General features: G+C 33.1%; 1 protein-coding gene across 1 annotated transcript in view; it reads left to right on the forward strand.

The window, feature by feature from the left end:
* The window catches only part of LOC118197707 (alkylglycerol monooxygenase-like), a 94,089-nt gene that overhangs the window by 16,465 nt on the left and 49,728 nt on the right, over nt 1-27,896 (forward strand). The window contains exons 2-5 of the mRNA XM_085815330.1: nt 6,679-6,806; nt 10,116-10,267; nt 15,275-15,378; nt 17,943-18,038. Of these exons, the coding sequence (XP_085671456.1) occupies nt 6,679-6,806; nt 10,116-10,267; nt 15,275-15,378; nt 17,943-18,038 (480 nt within the window). The remainder of the gene's footprint in view (nt 1-6,678; nt 6,807-10,115; nt 10,268-15,274; nt 15,379-17,942; nt 18,039-27,896) is intronic.

The following is a 27,896-nucleotide window of genomic DNA, read 5'->3' on the forward strand; positions in this document are numbered from 1 at the left end:
TAGCTTGCATTTCCATTTATTCATGTATATATATATATATATATATTTACATTGTTAATGCTAAAATCAATGCTTCATTAAAAATTCATTATTATTTTATTTTTAATACAACATACAGATACAGAATTGTTTTAAATTCCAATAAACAATAATAATTTATTTTTAAGAAAACTTATTTTATGATTTATATATTATATTACATGAATAAGAGAAACATTTGTCAAGAAATGTATTAAACTTGTATTAGCAGATTCATGCTATCCTAGTAACAAGACTATCATACTTCAAAACTGTATTAAAACTGGGCAAAATAAAATCAACATAAATTCTACATTAAATTTTTAAAAACTTATCAGTATGCAATGGTAGTTATATATACAATATAATATAGGTTGCCATTTATAAAATATTAATAAAATGATATTTTTGGAAATAATGCTCAAAATTTTAGTTTTGTTTTATAATTAGTTTAACGAATTGTTAGAAAAATATTTTAGGTCATTTCCATTTTCCCCCTGTTGATATTGGTATATTAAAATATATGGAATTTTGTTATGTTATGTATTACATTATATGGAATTTTGTTATGTTATGTTATGTATTATTTTGTTATATGTTTGTTGCATCTAGTTAGTAAAACAAAACATTACGAAAAGTATGATACGGCATATTTTTAATCAATATAATTACTTCATTTTGGAATTATAATATTTTCGTAAGAAATTAATACCACTGAAAAAAATATTATTACACTAAAGGAATAAATGAGATTCTCGAACGCGTTGTTCAAGTTTTTGTAATTTTACTTCATACCACACTCGTACATAAACATATTAGACTGAATTATAAACTAGGTATAACTAATTAGATAATCCTAGGAAAAGAATAAACTAAACCTAGTAAGCAAAAAATATATACAGTGTCTCAAAAAAGTGATGGGACCCTTGTGCTTTACAAAAGGAAACTGCAATAAAATAAATTTAAAAAACATGTAAAATTCTTTGTGGGTGTGTTTCATACTTAAATTTAGTAACAATTATTACATAACATACATTTTCTCAAAATATTAAAATATTAATTTAATAAAAATACAATTGTTTAGAACGGAGCAGAAAATGGCTCACTTAAGTGATGGGACACTACGTACTATGCAACAAAAATCGTCTGAAGTAAGCAATAAAAATATCTTTTGGGGTATTTATTTTTACTCAAAAGCAATTGGCAATAATTTATAAAATCGTCTGCAGTATTTCTCTCCAGTTTGTTTTGGAATTTTTGTGTTTTTTAGCTCTGTGCAGCCATGAATGCTAAACGAAAAGAAACTTTGCCTGGAATTCGAAAATTAAATATTAACTTGCATATTGAACGTGGAAAATCTATTAGAGAAACTACTGAAACAGTTAACTTCAGTCATTCAACAGTTTTCGATATCATTAAACGATATAAAAAGAATCATATGATTCAGGATAAAAGAAGACCTGGCCGACCATCAAAGTTATCCAATGGAATAAAGCGAATTATCGTTCGAAATATTTAAAAAAACATCCAAGAATGAGTGCTCCTAAAGTTGCTGCTGATTTACAAGCATTATATGGAGTAATTATTAATTCTGAGACTATTAGAAGAGTAATTCGATCTACTGGATATCACGGTAGAGCAGCCAGGAAAAAAGTCTTCGTAAGTGAAAAGAATAGAAAACTCAGACTGGCTTTCGCAAAATCCAACATAAATAAGAATTCTGATTACGGGAATGAAGTTATATTTGCTGATGAGAGTAAATTTAATATATTTGGTTCTGACGGTAGAATCTTGATGTGGAGAAAACCCAGGGAAGAATTTCGCAAACAGAACTTGGTGCCAACAGTAAAATATGGTGGAGGAGGAGTTATGGTATGGGGGTGTATGTCGTCCGCTGGAGTTAGTAATCTTGTTTTTATTGACAGTATAATGGATCAGTACAAGTATATTGACATTTTAAATCAAAATTTGAAATCTTCAGCACGAAAATTGAACCTTCATAACGATTTTAAATTCTACCAGGACAATGACCCCAAGCACAGTGCTTTGAACGTTAGACTCTGGCTGCTGTATAACTGTCCTGAAATAATAAAAACACCCCCACAATCTCTACAATTAAACCCCATAGAGAATATTTGGCAAGAATTGGAATCAAGAATTCGCAAACACACAATTTCTTCAAAACAACAATTAAAATCGGTGCTTGAAGAAGAATGGGGTAAAATCACTCCAGAAATCACAAAAAAATTAGTCGAATCCATCCCAAGAAGGTTAAATCATGTTTTAAAAGTAAAAGGAAATCCAACAAAATATTAAAACCTTTTAAAAAGTAAAAGTTTTGGATAAATATTTGATGGAAAAGTAAGTGTCCCATCACTTAAGTGAGCCATTTTCTGCTCCGTTCTAAACAATTGTATTTTTATTAAATTAATATTTTAATATTTTGAGAAAATGTATGTTATGTAATAATTGTTACTAAATTTAAGTATGAAACACACCCACAATAAACTTTACATGTTTTTTAAATTTATTTTATTGCAGTTTCCTTTTGTAAAGCACAAGTGTCCCATCACTTTTTTGAGACACTGTACATTACATTCAGAATTCTAAATGTTTATATAAACGTTTCTCGCAAGGCCTGCCGGGAAAAAGATGTCAAACGTTCTTTGGTCAGACGATTGGAAAAGAACGCTAACATGATTAGTTTTGTTTTCAACAACATTACCATTTCAATTAAATACCACAAACAGTGATTAAATTTTGGAATAATTAGTTTTAAATAATAATACGGGCAATTTAAGGCGTAATTTATCGGATGCACAATGACAAAATACTACTATTAGATCTGCATTTGGAATAAATATTTTGCACTCTTTCAATTCATTAGACATTACGAACACTGATATTAATTAATCGCAAAGCTTAAACGTTTAAATACTTACTCACTACATATAACAGTGCAAACTGCATGAGAATAATCTGCATAAAATGACAAAAAATATTTCAAGCAGTAATTGTAAACATTTTCTTACTTACGTGCGCTATACAACCAACATGCATTCAGCCATGTCTTTTTCTGCAACTAGCTTTCAAACACTTTTCTCGTGATTGGCTAATTTCCAGTCAGTCACGTGATTCTTCCGCGCGGATACTAAAACATTATCTGTAATGCTACAAGCAAATCAGCTGTTACCGCTACAGTTTGCTTTCAACCTGTTACCATTACAGGAAATTCTTCTGAAACTTTTTGATTTTTGTAACTTTACAAAACTTTTGCCTGTAAAGAGCGAACTTTTTTTTTTACCGTGTACCACTGTGATCTAAACGCAATTGAATACGTTTGGTCATCAGTTAAAAGACTGATCAGGGAAAGGAATGTGACTGGGGACTTAAGCTTGGAAAATTTGAAAAATTTAACACAAAAAGCTTTGGATGAAGTTACTTCTCAAGAATGGCAGGCGCACTGCAACCACGTAGAAAAACTTGAAAATTATTATTGAGACAAGGACGAACTTTTAGAAGAGATAGTGGATGGATTAATAATTCAAACTGGCAGCAGCGATTCTGATTCTGATTCAGAAGAAACGGAATCTTGCGACAGTGACTCAGATGACTTTTCAGATGTTATACCTCTATAAAAGTCCTCCACGAAGGCATCCCTCTTCTTCATCTGATAGCTTTGTCAAGTTGTGAGGATATTTCTAGGTTCAATATTTTCTTTGCCACTATGTAAATGAAAGATTACCAAAAGTGGGCAACAATGAGCCTTCGGCAGAGGCGAAACCCCTCTGTGGATAATAAAGAACACTGAATGGTTGCTTCATTTCCCATTACTGTGTTCTTGAGGACCCACAAGCCATGGTATAATTTGCTTAAAAAATAATTTTTAATCTTTAATTGAAATTAAATAAGTTTTGTTTTATTATGAAAATATTAATACAAAATTATATTAATGCAACAATGCTCACTGCAGTTATAAAAGCCAAATTTTGTATAATTATATAAATTTCGTATAATTTTAAATATAAAATAGGTAACTGAATAATTTAAGAGACCTTAATTTTGTTCTGATTTTAACATTTTATTATGTTACAAGCTATTACAGTGTCTATAAAAAGCAGCATGATGCATAAATGGGCGCTGGTAATTAAGAGGCCCAGCAGCGGCCGATCGGTAAAGTCACTGAACACTTGTAGCTCGGTCCGATGTTTGAATCCCATGAACGGGCTGGCTGCATGGGTGTTTTCCCTATGTGTAACGTGTATACGAGGCAGTTTTCCTTAGCAAGCCCTCCACGAAGGCATCCCTCCTCTTAGGCATTTAATCCTGCAGGCTTTCCGTAATCATATAAACCAACCCAAACCACTGGTAATTAAGTAAAAAGCAGTTTTGATTTTAATTTACCTTCGCTTCCTTTCGTCATTAAATTGACCAGCTTTTGGTTTAGTTTGAAGGTATGGGAAAAGAAGAAATGTTCGCAAAAAGTATTTATTGAGAGCATTTTTCTTCAAAAATAAGCACGGATTTTTAAATGCATTTCCCTACAAGTTATTTTGATATATTTTTACTCATTGTACATCTAGAAGGATGGCAAATTCAGCGACTTGTACCTCACACGGCAAAATCCAAGACCGTTCCTTGACTGCAAAAACTTTATTTACGCCATCAATTTTCATCTTCGGAAATTGAATGTCGGGGTCGACGCAAAGGGTCAACGAGCATTTTACTTGAAACTAAAACAAAATGTGAATATCGCCAAATCATCTTTAAATATGTCAAGGTGGCAAGCTGAGAAGTAAATCTTCAAGACACCCCTACGAAAAATGGGTCACGGCTCGTTTCTACGGCAACAGACAGCCGCAGACAAACTGGCGAGAGCTGTTCTTGCCGTAGACAATAGTGCAGTATGTGTAATAAATTAGTGAAAAAAATGTCAAAGCGGACAAGTGTTATTTTCCCATTATGGTAAGTTCACGAGAAGAACCCACCTCGTGTTTTGAACGAGCACGAGGCATGACAGACTATTTCATGACAACGAGGCAGAAATATTTTCCAGTTATTATATATAATAACGATCTGGGATATGCTAAAAGGTAATTATCACCTATTTTAGCATAAAAGGTAAGATATTACTTTTATATACTTATTTGGGGTATGACGCTAAAAGGTAATAATTATCTTTTAGCATACCCCAAATAAGCCCAGTGCTGTTAAGATCAGGGAATTGGACAGGATATGGGAAACATCGAAATTCGCTTTCATGTTCATCAAGCCATTCTGTGATCAGTTTTGTGATGTGAAGCGTTTCATTTTAAGTGATATGAGATTCGTTGATTTTCCATCGCAAGTATCATTACTATAGCTTTGGACAGGTTGCGTTTAGAAATGAAATATTCTGTTTTTAAAGATTCAAAAATCACGTACTTTTTCTAAAACCTTTCAAATATATTTCCATGATATGCTTACATTTGGCATTTAAATAATAAAAATCCTTATGTATCCTGCTTTTGCAGAAATTTTATAATTATAAACAAGATTTTAACAGAACTTAGATTTTGTAAAAGAGTTTGTTAATTTAGATCCTATTGCATTACATCTGAAACAAGATTAACTAAATTAAAAAAAAAATCGAGAAAATTACTGCCAGAGAACACGTATGATTTTCATGATCACCAGGAGTAAGCTAGTTAAATCAAATTAGTTAATAGGTAAAACTTAAACTAACTAGGTACTCTCTGTTAACAAGCGTAAACTCGTGCCAAGTTTCGCCTTACCCTAACTTGTACTAGTTAATTTCAGAAAAATAAGAACTCAGATCTAAATAATAAAGTAAATTTTATTTGAAAACTACTAATAACAGATACGGAAGTTTATTTTACATAAAATCGGATTTTTAAGGGCTTTTATACTGTCCAAATTCTTGAATAAATGGAAATGTTTTATTTATGAAAACTTTATCATAGGTGATAAAAAAGGTTACTAATTTATTTTGAAACATGAAAATTCCTCTCACTTAAATTTGAGTCTCAAATCGCATTCCTGTTGAACGTAGTGGTATTACGCTGTTTAACGTTTACTGTTCAAATTTTAGTTATTTAGAGAATAATTTTTTGCCCTTCAGTGCAGTGCAGTATTCTGTATAAAAAGTCTAATAAATTTTTCTTTCCTCTAACACTTTAAAATTAAAATGAAAACGAGATGGATAGCATGTTTCAATTGCTTCAGGCTGTTATCTGTTTTTTATGACTCTATAAAGATGATTGCAACTATTGTTCAGAATTTTTTTTTAATGTCTGCATTACTTGTAGACTGGACACAACTCTTAGATTTGTCAAATATTCGAGTAAATCCTAAAAATGCAACTTATTTAAAATTATTTTATGCCATCGGCTTTACATGTAATTTTAAAGAATTTTATTTACCGTTTTAGTTCTTTTGCAGTACAGTGTAATATATCTGACTTCATTGATTATATGGTTTGCATTAGTTAACAAACATAAATCGTTATTTAAATTAATGATTATAAGTACTATTCTGGTAATAATGAATTTATTTATTATTTGTGTTTATATAGAAAGCAATAGCTATAAGTCATATGCGAATAAAATGGTGGACTTATTATTTGAGATTTAACTAACAGACATATTTTGTTATTTGCAGGTAACTCCAGCATTTATATTTGTCATCATTCTGGAACAATTCATTCGTCTTGTCCAAGGAAAGAAGATTATGCGTTTGAATGATTCTGTAACTAACATAAGCCAAGGGATATTAGTTGAATTATTTAAGTATGAAGATAACAGTTTTGATACTTTTCTGACTTATGGCTGGAAAATGCACTTCTTATCAAAATTCTAGTTACGTTTTTCTTACAGTGATCAAATATTTTTTGCGTTCTTCTCTATAAACGTAATGATGTAGAATTTTTCTGTTACAATGCAGCTGGCACTATCTTTACGTTGGAAGAAATGTAGTCAAAAATCTCGAGACAAAATTATTAAATCTTTGATTAACAGCTACTGATATTGTAAGCAGAACGAAATAAACATGTTTCATATGCAGAGCTGATGCATGCTTGATTCGCCTATCATCAAATTTTCAGACTTTCTGGAAACCTTTAAACGCGATACTAAGACAAATTTTTCGAGATGTGTTAATGGTGACATGTTGAAAATTTTCCTTAATAAAAGTACTATAGAATTATTTTTAACTACCTAGTTAATAGCAATGTTGATTTTTATTTTAGCAGACAAAAATCTGAATGTCCCCTTAAGGTGTTATTTAGGAGGCTGACCACAGATATGCCTGTTAATGAAATCGAGGAGGAACTTACAAACTTAGGTTTAACGGCAAAGAAAGTGGCGCAGATGTTTAGATTAACAAAAAATAAAACAAAAACCTATACCGTTATAAGAAGTGCAATTAAAGCATACTCCTGGTACTGAACGTGTTTACGAAATCAACAAAATTTTATATTTCAATATATCTGTTCTATACAAAATTAAAGGTAATGTGGTTCAGTGCCACAATTGCCAATACTTTAACCGATTTTCTGCAGAGTGCAAATTAAAGTTAAATGTGTGAAATGTGCTAGATAACACAAAACTGAAAATTATACAGCGAAAAATTTAGAAGTGGTTAGGTGTTTCAATTGTGTACACTGCAAACTTTTGGGGATGTGTTAAATTCCCTAAATGCCTTATAACTGACATTGACCCTAGGACAAAGGATAATTCTTTTAGTGTTATCAGTTCAAATGTAAACATGCACACCACTGGAATCTCTTATGCGATGATATTAAAAATAAAACACGCGTTCTTAGGAACGCTCGTACTGAAAATTGAATTCAACCTGGAACGCCACGTCTTGATGACATGTGTAATGCTGTCAAAGATGTATTTAATATTCTTAAGGAAATTAGTAAAAATGTTCAAATGTTTAATTCTAATAATTAATTCAGCAGATTTCATAGAATTTTTAGTATATGACTTTTATTTGAAGTATTCTTTTGTATTGTATTTGTACCTTTGTTTTACATTATTTTTATTGACACCAATTGTTTGTACGTTACTGCACTAAAGTTTGTACGTTACTGCTATCAGCTCTACTGTTTCTGTGCTTACTTTGCTCTAGTAACTTTACTTTCAACTAGTATGATTCTGCAAAGACATGTTGTTAACGATGCTCCTTAAAATAACGAAGACTCGGACTAATTTTCGAAGGTTGGATTGGTTTTGTGTTTGTGTACTTGGACTTTAGAGGAATTTCTTTGAGTTATTTCACGAATTAATTCGAAACTTTCAACCGTTTCTACAAGGTGTAAGGCCTCGTATCTAGGCACCCTGGAGCTCAAGCACCGTTCCACTGGGAGTGTAAACATGTTATCATGTACAAGCACGCAAATGTGTATGTGTATATATATAAATAAAGGACTTAAAACGCATTTAGAAAATGAAAAAAATTTAGACAGAATTTGCGCATTGTGAAGAAACTAAATTTAAATTTAATTATTCAAGAACGCAAAACTTGAAACGGAAAAAAAAAAAAAAAAAAAAAAAAAAAAAAAAAAAAAAAAATGCCCCTAAAATATTTGAAGGTCGACCTATTATATTCGTGAAACAAGTAAATTAGTGAAACACAAATTAAAGAAACATACCAAACAAAATATACATTAAAACTAGAAAAGTTGGGAAAAAATACAATTAAAATTAAAACAAGAAAATTTTTTGTTAATCTTTAACAGAGAAGATTAGCAAACATTTTTAACAATGGCAATGGCAGCCGATGCAGTGGTTTGCGGTGGCCAATTTAGTATTCATTTTAATTCCTATCTCAACTCGAATTATCCAGTGCAATTTGACGGCCGTTTTCGATCATTCTCGTCCCTTTTCTCTATTTTCATTGCAATTAATTTCGGTGGAATAAAGAAATTACAGCAGCGGAGAGCAAGCAAGTTGGCAGAACAAAAGCGGAGAGAGTAGGCGATGTGTTCAAGTTGAAAACTGGGCTCAGAATACAACAGTTTCGGTTCAGTTTTATTTTGACTGATCACTTAAGATTCCGATTCCCAAAAATTTTGCGCATACATCTCGCTGCCTAATTGCTATAGTGTTTAGTGGCGCTGGTCAAAAGGCGAGGTTTTGATTGCCGGTGAAGGCAATGTGTAGTATCTGTGCAGTTAAGGGTCCTCAAAATATACGGCGAACCGAAAGCCCTCTCGAGAGGTAGGGGAAGAGGAGTAGGAGACCCTTGGTCGGCTTGCTTTCCTTTAAAATTGAGGCGTATTTGGGTAAAGTCGTAGTGTTACCTATTTGGTGCTCAAGACTCATGTCAACGACAAACGCAATCTTACCACGACACTTCTTGTCCTTGGGCTGCTGATTAGGTTCAACAAGTAAAATTAGCCCCAGCAATAACAATGCAATACATCCAAGTCTAACACGCACACTAATATTAAAAAATAATGAACAGAAATGAAATCAAACTTATCTGGTGGTATTTATTTCGAAGTAAATATAACGCCATGTGCTTTAGCTATTTCATTTTATTTAGTTCATCAAATAAAAATAATTTCATAAACATTCTTTTCTTGCTTTGATGTGATGAATTAATATATTTAGAAGCTTTTTAAAGAATTAATCTGAAATATGGATCTATAAGATTTTCTGAAAGAACATCTTATATATTGCACTAAATATATTGTACAGCTACAATTGTTTAAAATGATCATTATAATGGTATTAGTAGTATTAGGAAATTAAAATAATTGAAATATTCTTTAAAGAAAACATTAATGATAGGATTCATGGTTTTTTGAGTCAATAAACATTACTTTTCAGATTTCCTGTCAGTACTTAAAACGATATTTTTATACTTACAGTCTAATGCTATTTAAATATAACTGCTTTTATAGATAGATGATTTCATTAAAAATGTTAGAATTATTTTGGTTTGTACTTCATTATTTGTTTCAAACTCTTCAACTACCTTTCTGTGTCTTAAAGTTTTGTCTCGAAATTAAGCGAAACGAAATATTTGTAATGTAAAATAAAGTTTTCAATTTGGCGTGAATAAATATTCAATATATTTTATTCTAGGATTCCACTTTTCGGAACTGAGTTAATCATGTATACTTATATATATAATAACTGGAGAATCTATGCTTTGCCTTGGGATTCCGTTTGGACTTGGATTTTATGCATGATAGTGACTGATTTTTGTTTCTATTGGATGCATAGAGCTACTCATCGTAAGTGTTTTAATGAATCAGGAATTTCCGTATTAGAAATGTTCATTATCATTGTAATTCTAGTGTATTTTGTTCCAAGTAGGGCTATTAGTCTCGAAATGGGATTTTGCATCGAATTTCTATAAATGCGTCATTTCATTTTTCATTTTGCCATTCGGAAAAGTGTATGTTATTTATCTTTAAGACTGAGTCTGTCTGCTGTAGATAACAAACTAAGCTAAATAGCTTAGTTTGCTATGGAAAATTCATTTCCATAGCAAAATCACAAAATATTTTAAAACAGCATATTTTTAGAATTTCGGATAGACAGTCTCTCGTGCCTGAGATAAAAATGTTTTATTTTGTACAGTGTTACCACTGCTTCCTTCCAAACAAATGAATTTGCTAATAAAAAATTTTGAAGGCAAGCTATTTACAGTTCTTAGCAATAATCGTTTCTTACTTTTGAATCGGGTTGATTTAAGTAATAAACATGCATTTAATTTATAAGCTATGGAATAAAAAACGTTCACTATTTGCATAGAATGTCGTTATATATATGTGTATATACAAATATATAATTTAATGTTTGATAAAACTTTAATGCATTTATTATTAATAAACTCAACGATCTGAAAGTAAGCAGTATATGAAATAAAACTTTTTTATCTCCAGCGCGTGAGACTGTCCATCGGAAATTCTAAAGATATGCTGTTTTGAAATATTTTGTGGTTTTGCTGTTGAATTGAATTTTATGTGGTGAAAGTGCGAAAAACGTGATATTTAATAAATAAAGTAATTTAAAAATTTAACGTTTTTAATAAAAAGATAGAAACAAATTTCGTGAGGCATCGTATTAAGAAAACTGAACATTGATATGATAAACTGAGGAAAGACAGTAAAAAATAGAAAAATGCATTCCGGCACTTAAAACTGCATCGAGAATTCTAAATATGCTATGGTACTTTACAATTTTTGTGATTTTGTTGTTGAAATGTACATGACGTAAGTGCAAGGAAAATCATGCTTAAAAATAAAGCTAAAAAGACACACACACACACACAAAAGAAAAGATCTGAAAGTGTTCAGATTTTAACTGTCATCCAAAAAGGTTTGTCAAAGTTTTTTAAGCTCTCAGTGAGTGAAGTTTAACGGTGTCAAACACTCAGGGTGCCTGAAAGCGAGATCCTACTCCTAATCGAATTAAACTGAAATTTACGAATTAAAGACTGCCAGTAATTTAGATAGATTATCTTAAATAGTAATTAAATATTAATATTTTTTAAAAATCGAATTTAGAATTCTAAAAATGAGAGAAGGGAAAACGAAAGCTCTAAGTTGGTGCATAATTCATAATGTAAATGCTAATCACCCAATGCCAGTAAGTAATAACATATGTACACGAAAGATATAATAAATATAAATTTAAATAGAACTTGCCCTCAATCCTGCTAAGCCACGTTTTTCTTTTTTTGTTAGCAAACTTTTTTTTTTTTTTTTTTTTTTTGAACACACGTTTTTCCTGTTTTCATTTCTGTGCTCATCATATCAGTGCTCAGTTTTCTTAACAAGGTGGCTTACAAAACTTTTTTTGTCTTTTTAGTATTAATGTTTTGGGTGTTAACTTTATTTATTAAATATTATGTCCTTCGTACTAACGCCATATAAAATTCATTTCCATAGCAAAATCACAAAATATTTTAAAACAGCATATCTTTAGAAATTCTGATAGACAGTCTCTCGCGCCTGAGATAAAAATGTTTTATTCTGTACAGTGTTACCACTGCTTGCTTCTAAACAAATGAATTTTCTAATAAAAAATTTGTTAAAGTTTAAAAAATATGAAATAGATAATAAACCAAATTCGAAATATAAGATACGTTATTTAAAATTTGATGACTCTAGGTATTGTTCTTTCCTTATTGCAAGAAACATACATATATGTAGTTTCGTCATTGTTTAATTTCTCTAACAATGATACAGGGCGATAATATTTGGTAGCAACAGTTCGACAAGTCATACCTCTTTTACAGTGAACGGACCTAAAATGCCATTTCGAGACTAATAGCTCCTTTTAGGCTAAAAACGTGGTCGGCAGGAGTGAGTGAACAGCAGACTGGCAAACTGCGAAATTAGCGAGAGCGTAAGAAACCTTAACATAGACTTCTGGGCGGTCTTTCAGATTTTTTCTAATTATTAATTTGCAAATCTGTTTATCAATTTAATCATACCTAGTGTAAATTTGCGATGTTTTTAATATCAGCAATAATTTTAATTTCCATCTGCAATAATTTTAATTTTCATTTTCACCTTAGTAACTTGTAATTATCTGTATTATATTTCACTGATGTTTTATCTTATGTGTCAGTACTTTTAAGTTGTTAATAAATACACTCCTAGACGAAAAAAACGACGCACCAAGAAGGAGTTATCCGAATAGGACGAAAATCGGTAGAAGTGATGTACATGTACAGAGAAACAAATGTTTACAGTTTGAGAAAAATTGGATGATTTATTGAAGTGATAGATCTTCATAAAGTGAAAAAGTCTGTAACGCGTTTGTCCACCTCTGGCCCTTATGCAAGCAGTTATTCGGATTGGCATCGATTAATAGAGGTTGCGGATGTCCTCCTGAGGGATATCGTGCCAAATTCTGTCCAACTGGCGCGTTAAATCTTCAACATCCCGAGCTGGTTGGAGGGCCCTGCCCATAATGCTCCAAACGTGCTCAATAGGAGAGAGATCTGACGACCTTGCTGGCCAAGATAATGTTCGGCAAGCAGTAGAAACATGTGCATTGTGGGGGCGGGCATTATCTTGCTGAAATATAAACCCAGGGTGGCGTGACATGAAGGGCAACACAACGGGTCTTAGAACTTCGTTGACGTACCGCTGTGGTGTAAAGTTGCGACGAATGACAACCAAAGGGGTCCTACTATTAAATGAAATGGCACCCCAGACCATCACTCCTGGTTGTCGGCCTGTCTGCCGGAATACAGTCAGGGTGGTATCACACCGCTGTCCGGGGCGTCTCCAGACTCACTTTCGCTGGTCATCGGGACTCAACTCAAAGCGGAACTCATCACTGAAGACTATTCTACTCCAGTCAGTGACATTTCAGTGTATAGAGCACAATGGTAGTCGACACAAGGAGCGCCGTGACCTCAGCCCCCTTTCTGTGATCCGTCTATGAATGGTCCTTGCGGTCACTGAAGCACTAGTTGCACGTACAATCGATGATAATGATGCATTTGGGACTGTGAGTACCGCTCTGACGTTCTTCACGTTCTGTCGTTTCTCTACGCCTACCTCTTCCTTCTTGACGCTGTGTGCGGCAATGGTTCACCCATATCAACTTATGTCCAATTTTCTTTATATCTTCTCAGTGCGTTTTTTTTTTTTTTTTTTTTTTTTTGTCTGTCTAAGAGTGTATAATTAGAATTCTCTAAAATGTCTTAAGGTTGTGAAACTTTCCTCCACAGTACCAGTTTATGCTTATTGCTGCAGGCCATTTTTTCAGGTTTCGCCGGCAACCTCTTCGTAAAGGGCGGCTTATACCACTACAAATACACACATACTGGCCAGTGAATTAGAAACCTTTGAGATTTTCATTTGAATAGCATGCTAGAGATGAAGTATGCAAATTCTTTTTATGACGTGGGTTACACCTGGTAGAATGTTAGTGTAAGTGAGGTGTAAGTGTGCTTTTCATGACGAATGAAGTAAAATGGAAAAAACTGCAGATCTTTCACCATTTGTTGGTGACCCTTTAACAGGGGCCTCGATTTCGAAGACAGTAAATCTCACTGGGTTCTCAAAAGCAGCCACATCAAAGGTTTTCAAAAGTTGGAATCAGAACCCTCAGTCCTTCTCTAGACAAGAGAGTGATCATCGCCGTCTCCGACGAATTGTACGGAAGAACAAGGACTCTACTCTGCTTCAGCTGGCACAGATCGTCAACCAAGGCTCTTCCCACTAGATTTCAGCTTGCAGCATGCTCATAGAATTGCAGAGGATAAGAATGCGTAGTCCGGTGCCTGTGAGGAAACCACTCTTTTCTGCCTGACATGCAAGAATTCGTTTGCAGTGATGATGGGAAAGAAAACAGTGGACATCTGAGGATTGGAAACGGGCAATGTGGTCGAACACGCTACACCTTATTTTGCACTGATGGAAGACGTCGAATTTGCGAGAACCTCATGAAGCCATGAATCCATCTTGCCTTACTCGCATTGTGCAAGTGTCTAGTAGGAGTATCATGATATGGGACATGTTCCGCTGGCATGGAAGTGGTGCTCTGGTGTTCCTCGAGGGTAAACAAACAGCCATGAGATACCTAGATATTCTGGCAGATCAAGTGCACTCTGCAATGTTGGTTTTTACCCTGATGGCGACGGATACTTCATGGACGATAATGAAACCATACATTGTGCCAGAAGTATTCAAAACTGGTTCGCTGAACATGAGTTTGACTTCCAACACCTTCCCTGGCCACCGCATAGCCCGTATTTTAACCTCATAGAAAATGTGCGGGATATGGTGAAAAAACGCATCCTACAGCATTCTCCTCTTCCACCTAATTTACAAGATCTAAAAAGCTGCATAGCCAATGCATGGTATTTTCTATACGTAAATGCATTTCAGAAGCATGTAGACTCGATGCCCAAATGTATCAGAGCAGTTATCCCTGCAAAAGTTGGTCCAATGAAATATTGATCTTGGGTTTCTAATTCATTGGCTAGTTAGTGTGCGTAGTTTTAACGAATGTAATGCAACACCAAAGGAAGTTATTCTTTTTCCATGCTCATACTGCCATTTGAGAACGATATCCTCAGCGAGTTTACTTTTTATTACATTAAGAATGTATATTTTTAGATTTTCACCTGTCTTTGGTCCAAAGAAATGCTGCGAAGTTTTGCAAGTTTATTTACTTTTTTAACAACAAGCCGTAATTTATATAGTATGTTAAAACTGTATGTAATATTTTTAAGGACACAACATGGTCATTATTTTTATTATTTGTTTTAGAGGTGAGTATTCTATGGGTATTTCATGAACCTCATCACAGTTCAGAGGAATTCAACTTGACTGTACCTTTACGTCTAAGTGTATTCACGAGTGCCGCATTATGGGTAAGTTTCCTTACAGCTGAAACTAAAGTAATAACGTTATTAAAATTATAATGAAATTTTTATGATATTTAATTATTTACAAGAAAAAGCAGACCGAGCGATTTTGTTTAAATATAGTGATACACTTTAAGAAAAATCTGATTTTAAAAGCATTTCTATCTTAGATACCTGCATGTTTTCAAGCACAATTAAGTTGGTATTCTAACACTAACCAACAACTTAACTTTTGATTACTGCTTCTTTGTGTTTAACAGTGGAGAATGGAATCATAATACGCGCAATCAAATGCTATTAGATAACTCCCCCAAAAAATGGTCAGTGATCTGGGCTTGTACACTGTGCGTTGGAAGCAAAAGCTTCAGCACCCCTCTATTATTTTCGAAAATTATTGATTGGAAGTTTTCTCTGTTTCTGAAACGTACTAATGTATAGAAAAATACCAAAAGTGTAGAATTCCATTTTGTCACTGTAAAATCACTGTTATTAATGCAGGAAATAAGTAAATAAGTTGTGAAGTAATGTTTTAAATAGGCATAATAATAATAAAACAATCTTCGTCTTTTTGGTAGAAAGCGCACAATTAATTGGATATAAACTGTGCAAAAATCCAGAATACACGGTTTCTAACACTACTATCATGGTTTAAAAGACTGCTATCTATTTCTAACACTGAGGTTCGTTTTCAATCAATCGTAGCTGATTGGTTGAAAACGAACATCTCGCAATTTGTTTCGAAAAGAAGGAAAAAAAAAAGCGCATCTTTCTTTCAATAGTAAACCACGCATAACAATTGTCCGAAACAGTTGTTTGTGTGAAACAAATGCATGTGTGATATAGGCCTTAAAGAGGGAGAAAGAAGAAGTATCCAGAAGACTCAACTATTAAAAACATTCATGAGAAAATTAAAATATATATATATATATATATGCGAATGTTTTCCTTGCGTTTGCAATTATAAGAGCTTTAATGAATTGAGTTTGTGTAAACTAACCCGAGCAGAGTAACTGAGGGGAAAGAAAATGTCTATCAGTAGTTAATAATGTTTTTCATTGCCAAAGAGTTTTGCATGGGAGTTATTTAAACTATTTGAATACTCAGATGATTCGAACAAAAATGAACATTTGAAAAATTATTTCGGTTGACTCTCAGTATATTGATCCTACACATCCTTCAGGAAACAGTTTTTATATAGAGGAAAGGGATTTCATATTTTGTACATCATAAGGAAATGGATTTCATATCTTGTACCCAAATGGGGACGTTTTATACGGTCGTTATAATAGAATACAATAATTGTTGTTGTAAAAAGCGGTCGTTATATCAAACAGTAACATTATAAGTGTGATCAGATAATGCTCTCAGTTTATTCTTAAATCCCATTACGTGAAAATCTAAGCGATTGCTTAAATCTCAAGTTTGGTGCGAAAATATAACAAACTCTCCTGTATGGGGTAGATTTAAACAAAAACAAAAACAAATAAAAAAAAAAAAAAAAAAAAGGAAAAACTCGTTGCTTGGGAAAAAAATCATGCCTATTCGATAACCCACGTATAACTGAGACTTTTTTGGAAAGTTTTGTGTGTCCTTCTCTTACCCCACTTGATATGTGCTTATTGAGTTAAAAGGGCTTGCATTTTAAGCCATTCGTACGGTTATGGAGCCAGTTATACGCATTGACGCAATGAACTATATTTATATGATTGAGTTTAGAAGAGAATAATGGTGAATCGAATAATAATAAATGGAGAATTTGGTCGAGCTGCTAGAAATGTGATACAGCTACTATGATTATTGAAAACAGTAAATCTGTTTAGGATAACTTTTTTTAACATCATAATACGTAGTACACCTATCTAAATATAACAAGTTCATTAATTCGTTATTCGAAAATAAAAGTATTTTCTCTATAAGGGAGACAATAAAAAGTTTTTGCAGAGAAACATAAAAAATAAATAAAAAGGGGGAAGAGAAAAATACGTGTGATTATGGCAAAGCCTCGTGGGCTATCTGCCTAAGGAGAGGAATGCTTTCGTGGAGGACTTTCTAAGGGAACCTGGCTCGTATGCACTTTACACATGGGGAAAACCACGAAAACGCCCATGCAGACAGCGCGTTCGCGGGATTCGAACCTCGGACCGAACTACCAGTGTTCAGCGACTTTACCGCTCGGCCGCTGGTGGGCCGGAAGAGAAAAAGAACTGCTACAGAAAGAAGTTAAGTTTTCACGGAATGTTTGACTTATAACTTGTGGAAAGTCTTCTGAATACAACTAACTATGCTAAATTTAATTTTGTTAATCATTTCTGTAATATATTAAGCCACTGAGGGACAATTTTCTTTAAATGTTTTTAAGTTTATTTTTTAATAGGTTGAGTTGTTTTTTTTTTTTTTTTTTTTTTTTTTGTAGATTATTTTATAATACGTGTGATAGTATTATTTCCTAAGTTTCCCTAAAATGCGATAGGCTGTGTTAGAAGTATCACTATTTTTAATTTCTCAATTCAATTTTTCTCTTTCAATGTAGCAAAGGTGTTACTATAGTTATGACTTTTATTTATTTTTAGCTGACATACGTTCCGATGGCCTTCTTCATTCCACCTTCTATTTATCTCGTACATTATCAGATGAATATCATATTTCAGTACTGGCTTCATACAGAAGTAAGTACTCACTATTTCAATTTGTCTTTGTGCATTCATTTACCATGAATTTTAATATACAATTTTAACAAATTAATAGCAATAGTTAAATTACGTAATATAGAGTTAATATGATCGAACTAAACCATTATTCCAAACATCTACAAGTCTCTATCATGTGCCAAGTTTTTATTAAAAATATGTATACTTTCGCATAGTTTTTAGATATCACACACTCATTTGTTGCCTTAAAAATCACAGGCTAAACGAAAATATAAAATGAATATATTATAAACAAATCAATATTAAAATGTACTAAAAAATCTGAAGATTCTGAAATGAAAGATAAGAATGAAACGAAATTAAAAATCTTTCATCATCTTTCGTCCGTAAAGCTAACTTCTTCCCTTGGTTAGCATACAGCCCATGTTTCTTACTTCTAATGAGATTCATGGTTCTGATATGATCAATTTTATTGTATAAACAGTATTTATAATCTTCAAACGCAGTTCTATTTTTAGATACACATTTCTTGACTCCTTTTGATTTCTTAATTACTACGTCTTCAATTTTATTAGCATAAATTTTTTATCTTAAATGTATGCTAATATAACTAAAGATTATTCAATTAATACTTCTTCTAATAGGCTTCTAGTTCGTTTTGCTTTATTACATTTTAGCATGATATAGAATGGACTATTTTTCAGTTTTCCAAATTTACGAAATATGGAACACTGCACAAAAGTTCTGAATTTTAATTGAAGATGAAGAATAGAAGAACTATGTATTGGTTTCTAGTTCCTTTAATTTATTACTCTGTTCCTTTAGGTGGAGCTAAATAATTTCTAACACAATTTAATTTTTCTAAATTTGCTAAATGATTTTTGTTCCGTTAAGTGAAGTTAAATTAAAAAGGGTATTTTTAATTTTACAACATCGAAAAATTTATGAATATTTATATTTGAAAAGTTTTTTCTGTAGCAATGCTATAAATAGCATACATTTATTAACAACAATTTTTTGTGATTCACACGTATGTGAACTAATAATTTAACAGTAATTCTCTCATTATGTCTCTTAATGAAATTTTCCCAATGTATATTTGATGAAACCGTTATAAATCTCTACGAAAATAGACGAATCAATAAAATTCAAACTATATTGCATTAAATGTATTGAGTAACTAAAATGAATTTTTAAATATATTTGCACAGAATATGCAAAATATTTACATTCGACTTTCTTTTAAACTGAAGGGGCTTCAGTCAGTGAGATTCATTAAAAAAGAAATATAAATCAGACTTTTTGTTCCTCCCCCCCCCCACATAATGAAACAACTTCTGGCATCTTCTGTGACGAAGAACTAGGATAATAGGTCCCACTCTCTTAAAGCAAATAAAATAAAATCCTTGAATAATGATATTTGGATATTTTCTATGAAAAAGATGCACATGCCACAGAGGATTTTACTATTAAGATTCACTTCATATCGTCAGCCAGTAATGCAGCCGAGTAATCTGTCGAGAAGCAAAAGTAAGACAACTCATTCTCAGCTGAAATAAAATCACTTTCTCATAAATGCAAAACTTGCTTCTATACTCGAATGTGAATACAGTAGAGTCCCGTAAACTCGACATAATGTGGACTGGACTCGAGTTTTCGAGAAGTCTAGTTTTACGGATTAAGGGTTGGGGTTTTCAAAACTCTTAACAGTTAACTGTAAATTACTCTAGACATTGCACAGTATTGGACACGGAAAAGTACAGCTTGCAATGAAATTAATGATGACTTTTTTATGTCAAATTCTAGCATAATAGAAGTCATAAAGAGAACAAATAAAGATAATTGAGTAAAAAACTTACATCCAAAATATTTATTAGTAGTTCTTGGTGGAAAAACATCATGTGATGGTAGATTGTCTCTCCCATTCATTCTCTGCCGTCGCACAGCTTCATACTGTAGGCGATTTAGGAACAAAATGTCCATACCAGATGCACCTTGCTCCTCCATGTAACAAAGCTTTACTTCAGCGGCCTTCAGTCCTTCACTATGGGTCATCATTTTAGCTTTTCCGTTGTCTTCAATCTCTTCATTTTCGTTTTCATCTTCATTTTTATCCACATTGTCTTTCAGAAGTGCAACTATTTCTGCATGTCCTAAAATTTCACAATTATCATCTTGTCCCATCCATTCTTCAACATCACCATCAGTAACTTCTTCGCAGCCTGGAATTTTCTGAAGTTAACTACACTCATGTCCATAAGTTAAGGATAATTCGGAGTCACGCGAAAATCGAACTCTAAAATAAATATATCACCTGTAAAATCACTACGCACATCTTCAAGAATCATATGCAAATTTCAGGAAGTAACTAGATGACACAGATGGTACGTCACAATGACGAGAGTGTAAGAGAGTGATATCTAAGGAATACAGGCAAAGAAGTAAAATTGTTCGCAGGCGCTTTATAAGCATTTCAGTGCAATAACCGAATAGTTATGACACAAAGGACGCATTTGGATGATTTTTTACGTGGTAGAATTATTGGCCGTCTGGAATGTGGGCGTACTGAACTGGAAGTATCAGACGAACTTGGAATTGCCCAGAGTGTCATCTCCAGGCTTTAGCAACGATTCCAAGATGATGGTAATGTGAGTAGACGTTAAGCACAGGTCGCCCTAGTGTTACAACGCCGAATGAGGACCGGTATTTGGCAGTTACTGCCAAAAGAAACAGGCGAAGCACAGCCTCAGACCTGTCTCGTCAGCTCTCTTCAGCCACTGGTACGACAATTTCAAGGCAAACCGTGTACAGACGCTTAGGGCAGATTGGTCTATATGCTCGTAGACCTGTCAGATGCGTTCCACTTACTGCAACTCAGTGTTGCCTGCGGTTAGCTTGGAGTAGAGAGCATGCATTGTGGACACCGGAACAGTGGGCTTGTGGGATGTTTTCCGACGAGTCCAGGTTTAGCTTGCAGTCTGATTCTCGCCGGACTTTCATATGGAGAGCTCCAGGTACCCGTTACCACCAAGACAACATCATTGAACGACACCATTACGGTGGTGCAGGAGTGCTTGTTTGGGGTGGAATTATTCTGGGTTCCAGAACTAATCGCATGTTCAAATTGGAACCATGACAAGCCAAATCTATCGGGACGTCATTCTGGAACAACATGTACGTTTGTTTCGAGGCGCCATGGGCGCATAATTTGTGTTTATGGATGACAACGCCCGTCCTCAACGTGCAAACATCGTAAGCGAATGCCTTCAATCAGAGGATATCACTCGTATGGACTGGCCAGCATTCTCATCGGACTTGAATCCAGTAGAGAACGTGTGGGATATGCTTGGCCGATGAGTTGCAGCCCGTCAACCTCCTCCTACATGTACACCGGAACTTCGGAGAGCATTGCTTTTTGAGTGGTGTAATATCCCCCAAGATCAGATCGATAATTTGATACTCAGCATGCCTAGGCGTTGTATGGACTGTATTGCATCGTCTGGGAGACATACAATGTATTAACAATCATACCAACCATGTAATATTGGTTTTTTGTAAATAGGTTTTTCTGCAATTTGCTCCAGGGAGAAAAAATCGCTATTTTTTTTAATAATATCAAACACATAGCATCTTTTTTTGCTCTTTACCTTTTGTTTAATAAATAAGCTTTACAAATAAGTCAAATTTGTTTTGTTTCTAAGTCTTGCTTTACCTGATTTTTCATTATCCTTAATTTATGGTCATGAGTGTATTTCACAATTTTCTATCTCTTCTCTGCTTTCCTGAAATTCGTTTCTGAATGGTCTAGCAACTTTCTCCAGGAATGAACGAGGCTAATCTGCTCGATTTCACTCCAATAATGAGCTATCCATCCAACAACATCCAACATATCTATTTTCTTTTCTGTTTCTCGATCATATCACACCCTTCCTCCGTGGCTAGAACAAGAGATGAAAGAAGTTTACGTCTGTATTTTTTATTCAATGTCTCCAAAACGCCCTGGTCCATCGACTGACACACTATATATCTTATATACTCGTCTCGTAGCTGTTCTGCATCAGGATGGGATGAGGCATTGTCTAGAATGAGAATCGCCATCGTTGGTAGATTTTTTGATTTTAAAAACTTGTCCACTGATGGAACGACCTGCTGAAGAAACCAGTCATTAAATATTGCTCCATTCATCCATGCGTTTGACTGATCACTGTACCAAACAGGACGATCATAGTTGGTTTCGGTCCCATTAGTGTACCTTTTTTATGTTTTTAAATGCTAAGTGATTTTTTTTTTGATTTGCTTAGTTTACAAGATCTGCCTAGCGCTAGTTGAGCTTATGGCTGCCTGTTGCATTGCTGCATGCGAAGATTCTGACTCTCTCCTTGCTTCTTTTGTAGCCAAGTGATGCTTTTTCTTCCTTGGATGCCAGCATTTTCGAAGGTAACATTTGGAAATTCCTTGCAATTATAAATTTGATATCCAGATGTACCCTCCTTTTCAATTAGTTGTGGAAATGAGTCTTGAATATTGCAACATTTTCTAAGTTAGCAGATAGCTTTTCCCCACAAACGTTTAACTGCCTGATACCGTACCGCTTTCTCCATCTGTCGAGCCATCCAGCACTAGCAGTAAATCCAAGCTCTCCCTTCTTGAAATTCATCATAAAAGTTTAGGACTTTCTCTTGTAAAATTGGTCCTGAAATGGATGTTCCGCGTTCTCTTTGCTACCTGAACCACAAATAAAGCGCCTCGCTCACTTTTTCGTATCCACCTTAAATACGTTTTCTTTCCTTTAAACTACCCGTACATGCTCTTTTCACACACCAAGTCTCGATTTCGGACCTCTTCGTTTTCCACCGTATCAAAGTAGTCCGTCTAGCATCCAAATACATGGTAATTTTGTTTACAATTTCTACTTTTCCAGTCTCTTTAAGGCATCTAGTTTCATTTCCTTTGTTACATTAGTTTGTTTTCTTTTCTTTTCGAACATTCGACAATTTCGCTTCATGGAATATCAAAAGTTCCCAAAAACATGTTAACACTTATACGCCTGGATGTGAACTGAGGAACGATACCCTCAATGAACTGGTGTTAGTTTAATTTTCAGTAAGTGCAGTCACAAAACTTCAGACAAGTTTCCTAACGTTTCGCAATAATAGTAAGGAATGTGAGCCAGCGGCCACCTGTCTTCACATCCTTGAAAGAAGCAAACAACGTTGTCAAGTATTACAACATACCTTGAAATTTGTTAGGCAGTTCCAAGAATTAATAGCACAAAGCGAAAACGGCAAAAATTACAGAAAACGAACACTCAATCTTTGAACAGAATACGATTACTAAATACATATGCATGAATAAAAATTATACGTACTGTATGTAATATTGGCTTTGTTTGGCCTAGAGATATCTTAAAAAAGTTCCTAAAAAGTTGTCGAGTTACACGGAATGTCGAAATATTTGGAGTAGAGTTTGCGGGACTCTACTGTAATAAATCTTTCGCAACTGATTTGGTCTCGCTGTCATTTGATAGACCCGTCATAATCAGCTGTTAAAATTATTTATTAATTTCCAAGATGAAAGACTAAATAATAGATGACGAGAAAAATAGGCAAAGAAATTCCGAAACTAAGAAAAGAATTCTTGATGACAATAAGTGAAAAAATGATGAAAGAAAGGACTACAAAACTGGGTTAACTTCACGAAACAGAAATTATGAGATTATTCTTGTATATAACGGAGATATATGTTGCCAGTTAAAGACTTTACATTTTACATTTGATAAAGGAGAGAAGTAAAGAGGTATTTACAGAGTTTTATCGATTAGAACATTAAGCAGACAATTTGGCAACAAAATGATATTTGAAATACGAAGAGCTGCCAAATGTAAAAGAGGCTACTCGAAGAAAACGAAAATTACAACCTGGTGAAAGGAAGGTTGCTCTTAGATATTTCATTCATCAATGTTTAATTGAAAATTTCGGAAATGCCTTTTTTGCTGTCACTGACATTTCAGGTACAGGTACCAGGAAAAGGGACACCAGAATTCCATCCTTGGTCGTAGAGCTATAATCTCACTGCACTAATTGTTAAGCTGCGAACTAATTTAGAACACCTCGTGAGGAGGGAGCGCAGATTTAGGGTCTTCACATTTCAGTTGAAAGTTTAAAAAACTTTCCGAAAAAATGAAGAATAGTTGTGAGCGAACTTAAGGTAAAATATTGCCGAAGGTAAAAATTTATCCAGAGTAAAAATTTATCTAAATAAATAAATCCATTAAAATTTATTTATTCTAATTATCTAAGGAAAAAATTAGTTTAATCTGGCGCACAAATCAGAATAAACTAGAGTAGTAACAAATCCTTGCCTTGACACGGCAGTAATACGGGAGACATAATTCACAGTCACATTAAAAATTCATTAAGATCATTCAGTATGATGAATATATGATCATACTATCTAGGCTCACAGGTTTTGTGAGCCCAGGTAGTATTCAGGCCCTGCATATGCCACACCTTCATTGTATTTACTTAAAAATCATTAGAAATGCTAATTCTTCGTTATTTATCCCTTACCATATTTAATATTATGGATACAATTATGTGTGTATTATTCAAGCTTAAATAAATTCAGGAAGGGGCCACATTTCTGCAACCATGGGATTTTCATTTCCTTTCTGCTGTAAATGGTTTTGAGGGAGGCCTTTCTTTTCTCTTTTATTAAACGATTTAGTTGCTTGAAAAGAAGAATTTTGTTCCATAATCAAATTCTGTTCCTTTTAGCAGCATAATACAAGTGTTTAAATCTTTTAACAGAGTGATTTAATTTTTTTTATAACGGAGACTTTCTTTTACTAGAGACCTTAAGAGACTTTCTTTTCTATAATTTTAAATGCATTCTTTGTGTTGTTATTATTCATCGACACATTAGATATGAACACGTTTCTTTTATTTTATGTAAATAAAGCTTCATTTTATAACAAAAACCTCTACAGGCCTATTTTTTTCCTTTGCGTTACGTTAGAATGCAAACAATAAAAGCTGCCTTTAATTCTTCCTGAAGATCTTTTACAAAAGTGGTAAATTGGCAATCTTACGGCAGATGATCTGTAATTTATTTGCTAAATTATAGTAGTATATTCGATTATCTGAGAAGAGAAATGAAAAAAAAAAAAAAAAAAAAAAAAAGTTAAACTGTGATTAAAAGCAATTTATTAATTTTCTGATAATGTTTATCTCTATTCTGTTTTTTGAATAATCTATCAATTTGATATAATTTAGAAGCAGGACGCATACGAATTTGAATCTCGGGAGGTTCTCAAATTTCTCGAAACTTTTACGTAAAGATGATAATAATAATAATAGAACCTTGATTTAATGAACTTTATAATTAAAACCAATTTTGAAATCTAGAATTAATAAATTTAAATTTAAAAGTAATTTAACATACATATCTTAAAATAAACCTATATTCATTAAGAAGTTAAGCAAAAAATTCAATAAAGAAGTCAATTATTAAAATTCTTCAGCTTTAAGGTTTACTTTCTCTACATAATTTGGTGAAAGCTATTTTGATAGCATTTCAAAACATTTACAATTTTCTAGACTCATTTTATTTTGAAGTAAGTGTTTTCTCTTTTTCTTAATGAATGTTTCTTTGAACGTAGCCTTCAACAAAAACTAATAATTAATATATTTCTTATATAGTTAAAATTTTTAGTTGTTTTCTATGCTAGGATTCGAACGATGAAAAAATGCACGAAGATTCGAATCTCTCACATCAGTATAAATTATGAAATCTAAGCCGCCCAAGCGGTATAGTGGTTTGCGTTACTGCGGTGTAGAAAGGCACGGGATCAAATCCCGGAGAAAGCATGAATGTTTGTAAATGTAAAATGTCCATGAAACCATCAAAAAATTATCTCTGCGGCCATCAACATTGGGGAAGCACCTGCAAGGTGCTGAAGGCTGTTGCCAACAGCAGGCATATCTTACGCTTCTTGACACCAGGAATTTCGTGGGCTCTGGCTGACTAGCCCCGTTCACAAGAGCAGATTCGACCGGTAGCGAAAACCGGTTCTTCCAACGTGTCCCGTTCACATAGGACAAGCATTAACTGCCTCGCCGAATTGGAGGTAGAACTTGGTTGAATGTTTCTTACCTCTCGGGAGCAGGGCAAATGGGGAGATTTCCCGTACTATACTGCGCGGTTCACTTAATTTTAGTTACTGTTCGCTGGACTGTCAGCGAAACAATCGCGCTGATAGATGTCTGGGGATCCTCCCCCAAATTAGATAGAACTGTACAAGATACGGAAATTATAGGCAAATACAGACAAGGTTATCTGATGCTAGGTTATCGTTCAAATTAAAACTAAAGTTAAAACAAGTGCATATCGGCTTCAACGCAAAAAGGGACTCGGTACCTTTTGAATGATTTTTTTTTAAATTTAAGCATTTTCATCTACTTAATAATTCTGAATCATCCATTTAATAATTATGAATATTATTAAATGGTTTTGGTAAAATAGTAAAATAATTTTAAGCTGAAAAAAAGTTTTTGCTAGCATTTTTTTTAATTTAAATTTTTGAAGAAAAATTTTACAATTAAAATGTCTTTCTTCTCCTACAATTTTCAATGTCTCCCCTCCCAGTTTTTTTATTGTATTTATTAGAGTGTTCGTAATAACTTCAAGGAATGATTTTGCAATTAATGAATTAGTTTCTGAGAAAAAAAAATACACTTTTATCTAAAATCTTTAAAACAAATATGATCTCAGTCACATTTTCATTTAAATAATTTTTTCCGAAAGTATTTTGCAAAATCCATCCTTGTTTCTATATAATTTTATATAGAAACTATATAATTTTATATAGAAGTATATAATTTTATATAGAAGTACTTGTTTCTATATAATTTTATATAGAAGTATATAATTTTATATAAGCAGTAAAAATAATAAAAAATTTAATCCATACGTGTATATGTTTTAGGAGTAAAAGGATTTATTGAAAAAAGTCCAAAAGTTTCTCAGTTTGCATTTGCAGTTTAAAGAATTCAAACTGTCTAAATAGACATTTAATCATTTCAAATCTTTAAAATTTTATTACTGAATTTCAATATACACATATGTATATAAATCAAACCTAGTGCTATTTATTCAATTGGTAAATATAAACATAAATTACAATCCTTTTTTTAAAACCTTATGTGGCCAGAAAAATTGCAAAAACTAATAAAACGCAAGCAGAATTTTTCTTTACCTGTTTTTGTTTTGTAAAACACGTTCAAAACAATTTTAATACATTAATTATTTATAATATTGCTGCTTGCGTACGGGTTTGTAATAGATTGATAATAGTTCGTAAATGATTGTCATTGCACTCAAATCCGATGATAGCTTAATTAAGTTTATTTTATCAACATAAACACTTCAAAGTTCTGGAATTTTCCACAGAAATACTCGTACAAGTGTTTAGCATATCACTAAGTATAATCAGTAGTTATGCTTCAATCTAAAGAACGTTAAACACAACGGAATGCAAAACGCATCTTAAGAGAAAGTTAACTCAGAAATATCTCCAATCTCACGCTGAACTAACAACTGGTAACAATAACAACTTATATAGCGTAAATAATGTCATAAAAATAGTGTGGTATAATGAGATTATTACTTTGAAACCGATGTTTCGAATTGATGCCCAAGAAGAACTAATATTTTCCATTCTACTTCATTGCATATCTTTCAAAAAAGTACAAAATCATCCAATTAATTTCCTTTATCATTTTTTTTAAATGCGAAAAGTTTGTTTTATAAACTTTGAAAATGTCGGAAGTTTGTAACCGATATATTTTTAGATATGAAATTTTAAAATTAATGGGC

This window comes from Stegodyphus dumicola, chromosome 4 (assembly GCF_044657685.1).
Source record: "Stegodyphus dumicola isolate Sdum_Otavi_A_Nest chromosome 4, ASM4465768v1".
In the NCBI taxonomy this organism is placed as follows: Eukaryota; Metazoa; Arthropoda; class Arachnida; order Araneae; family Eresidae; genus Stegodyphus; species Stegodyphus dumicola.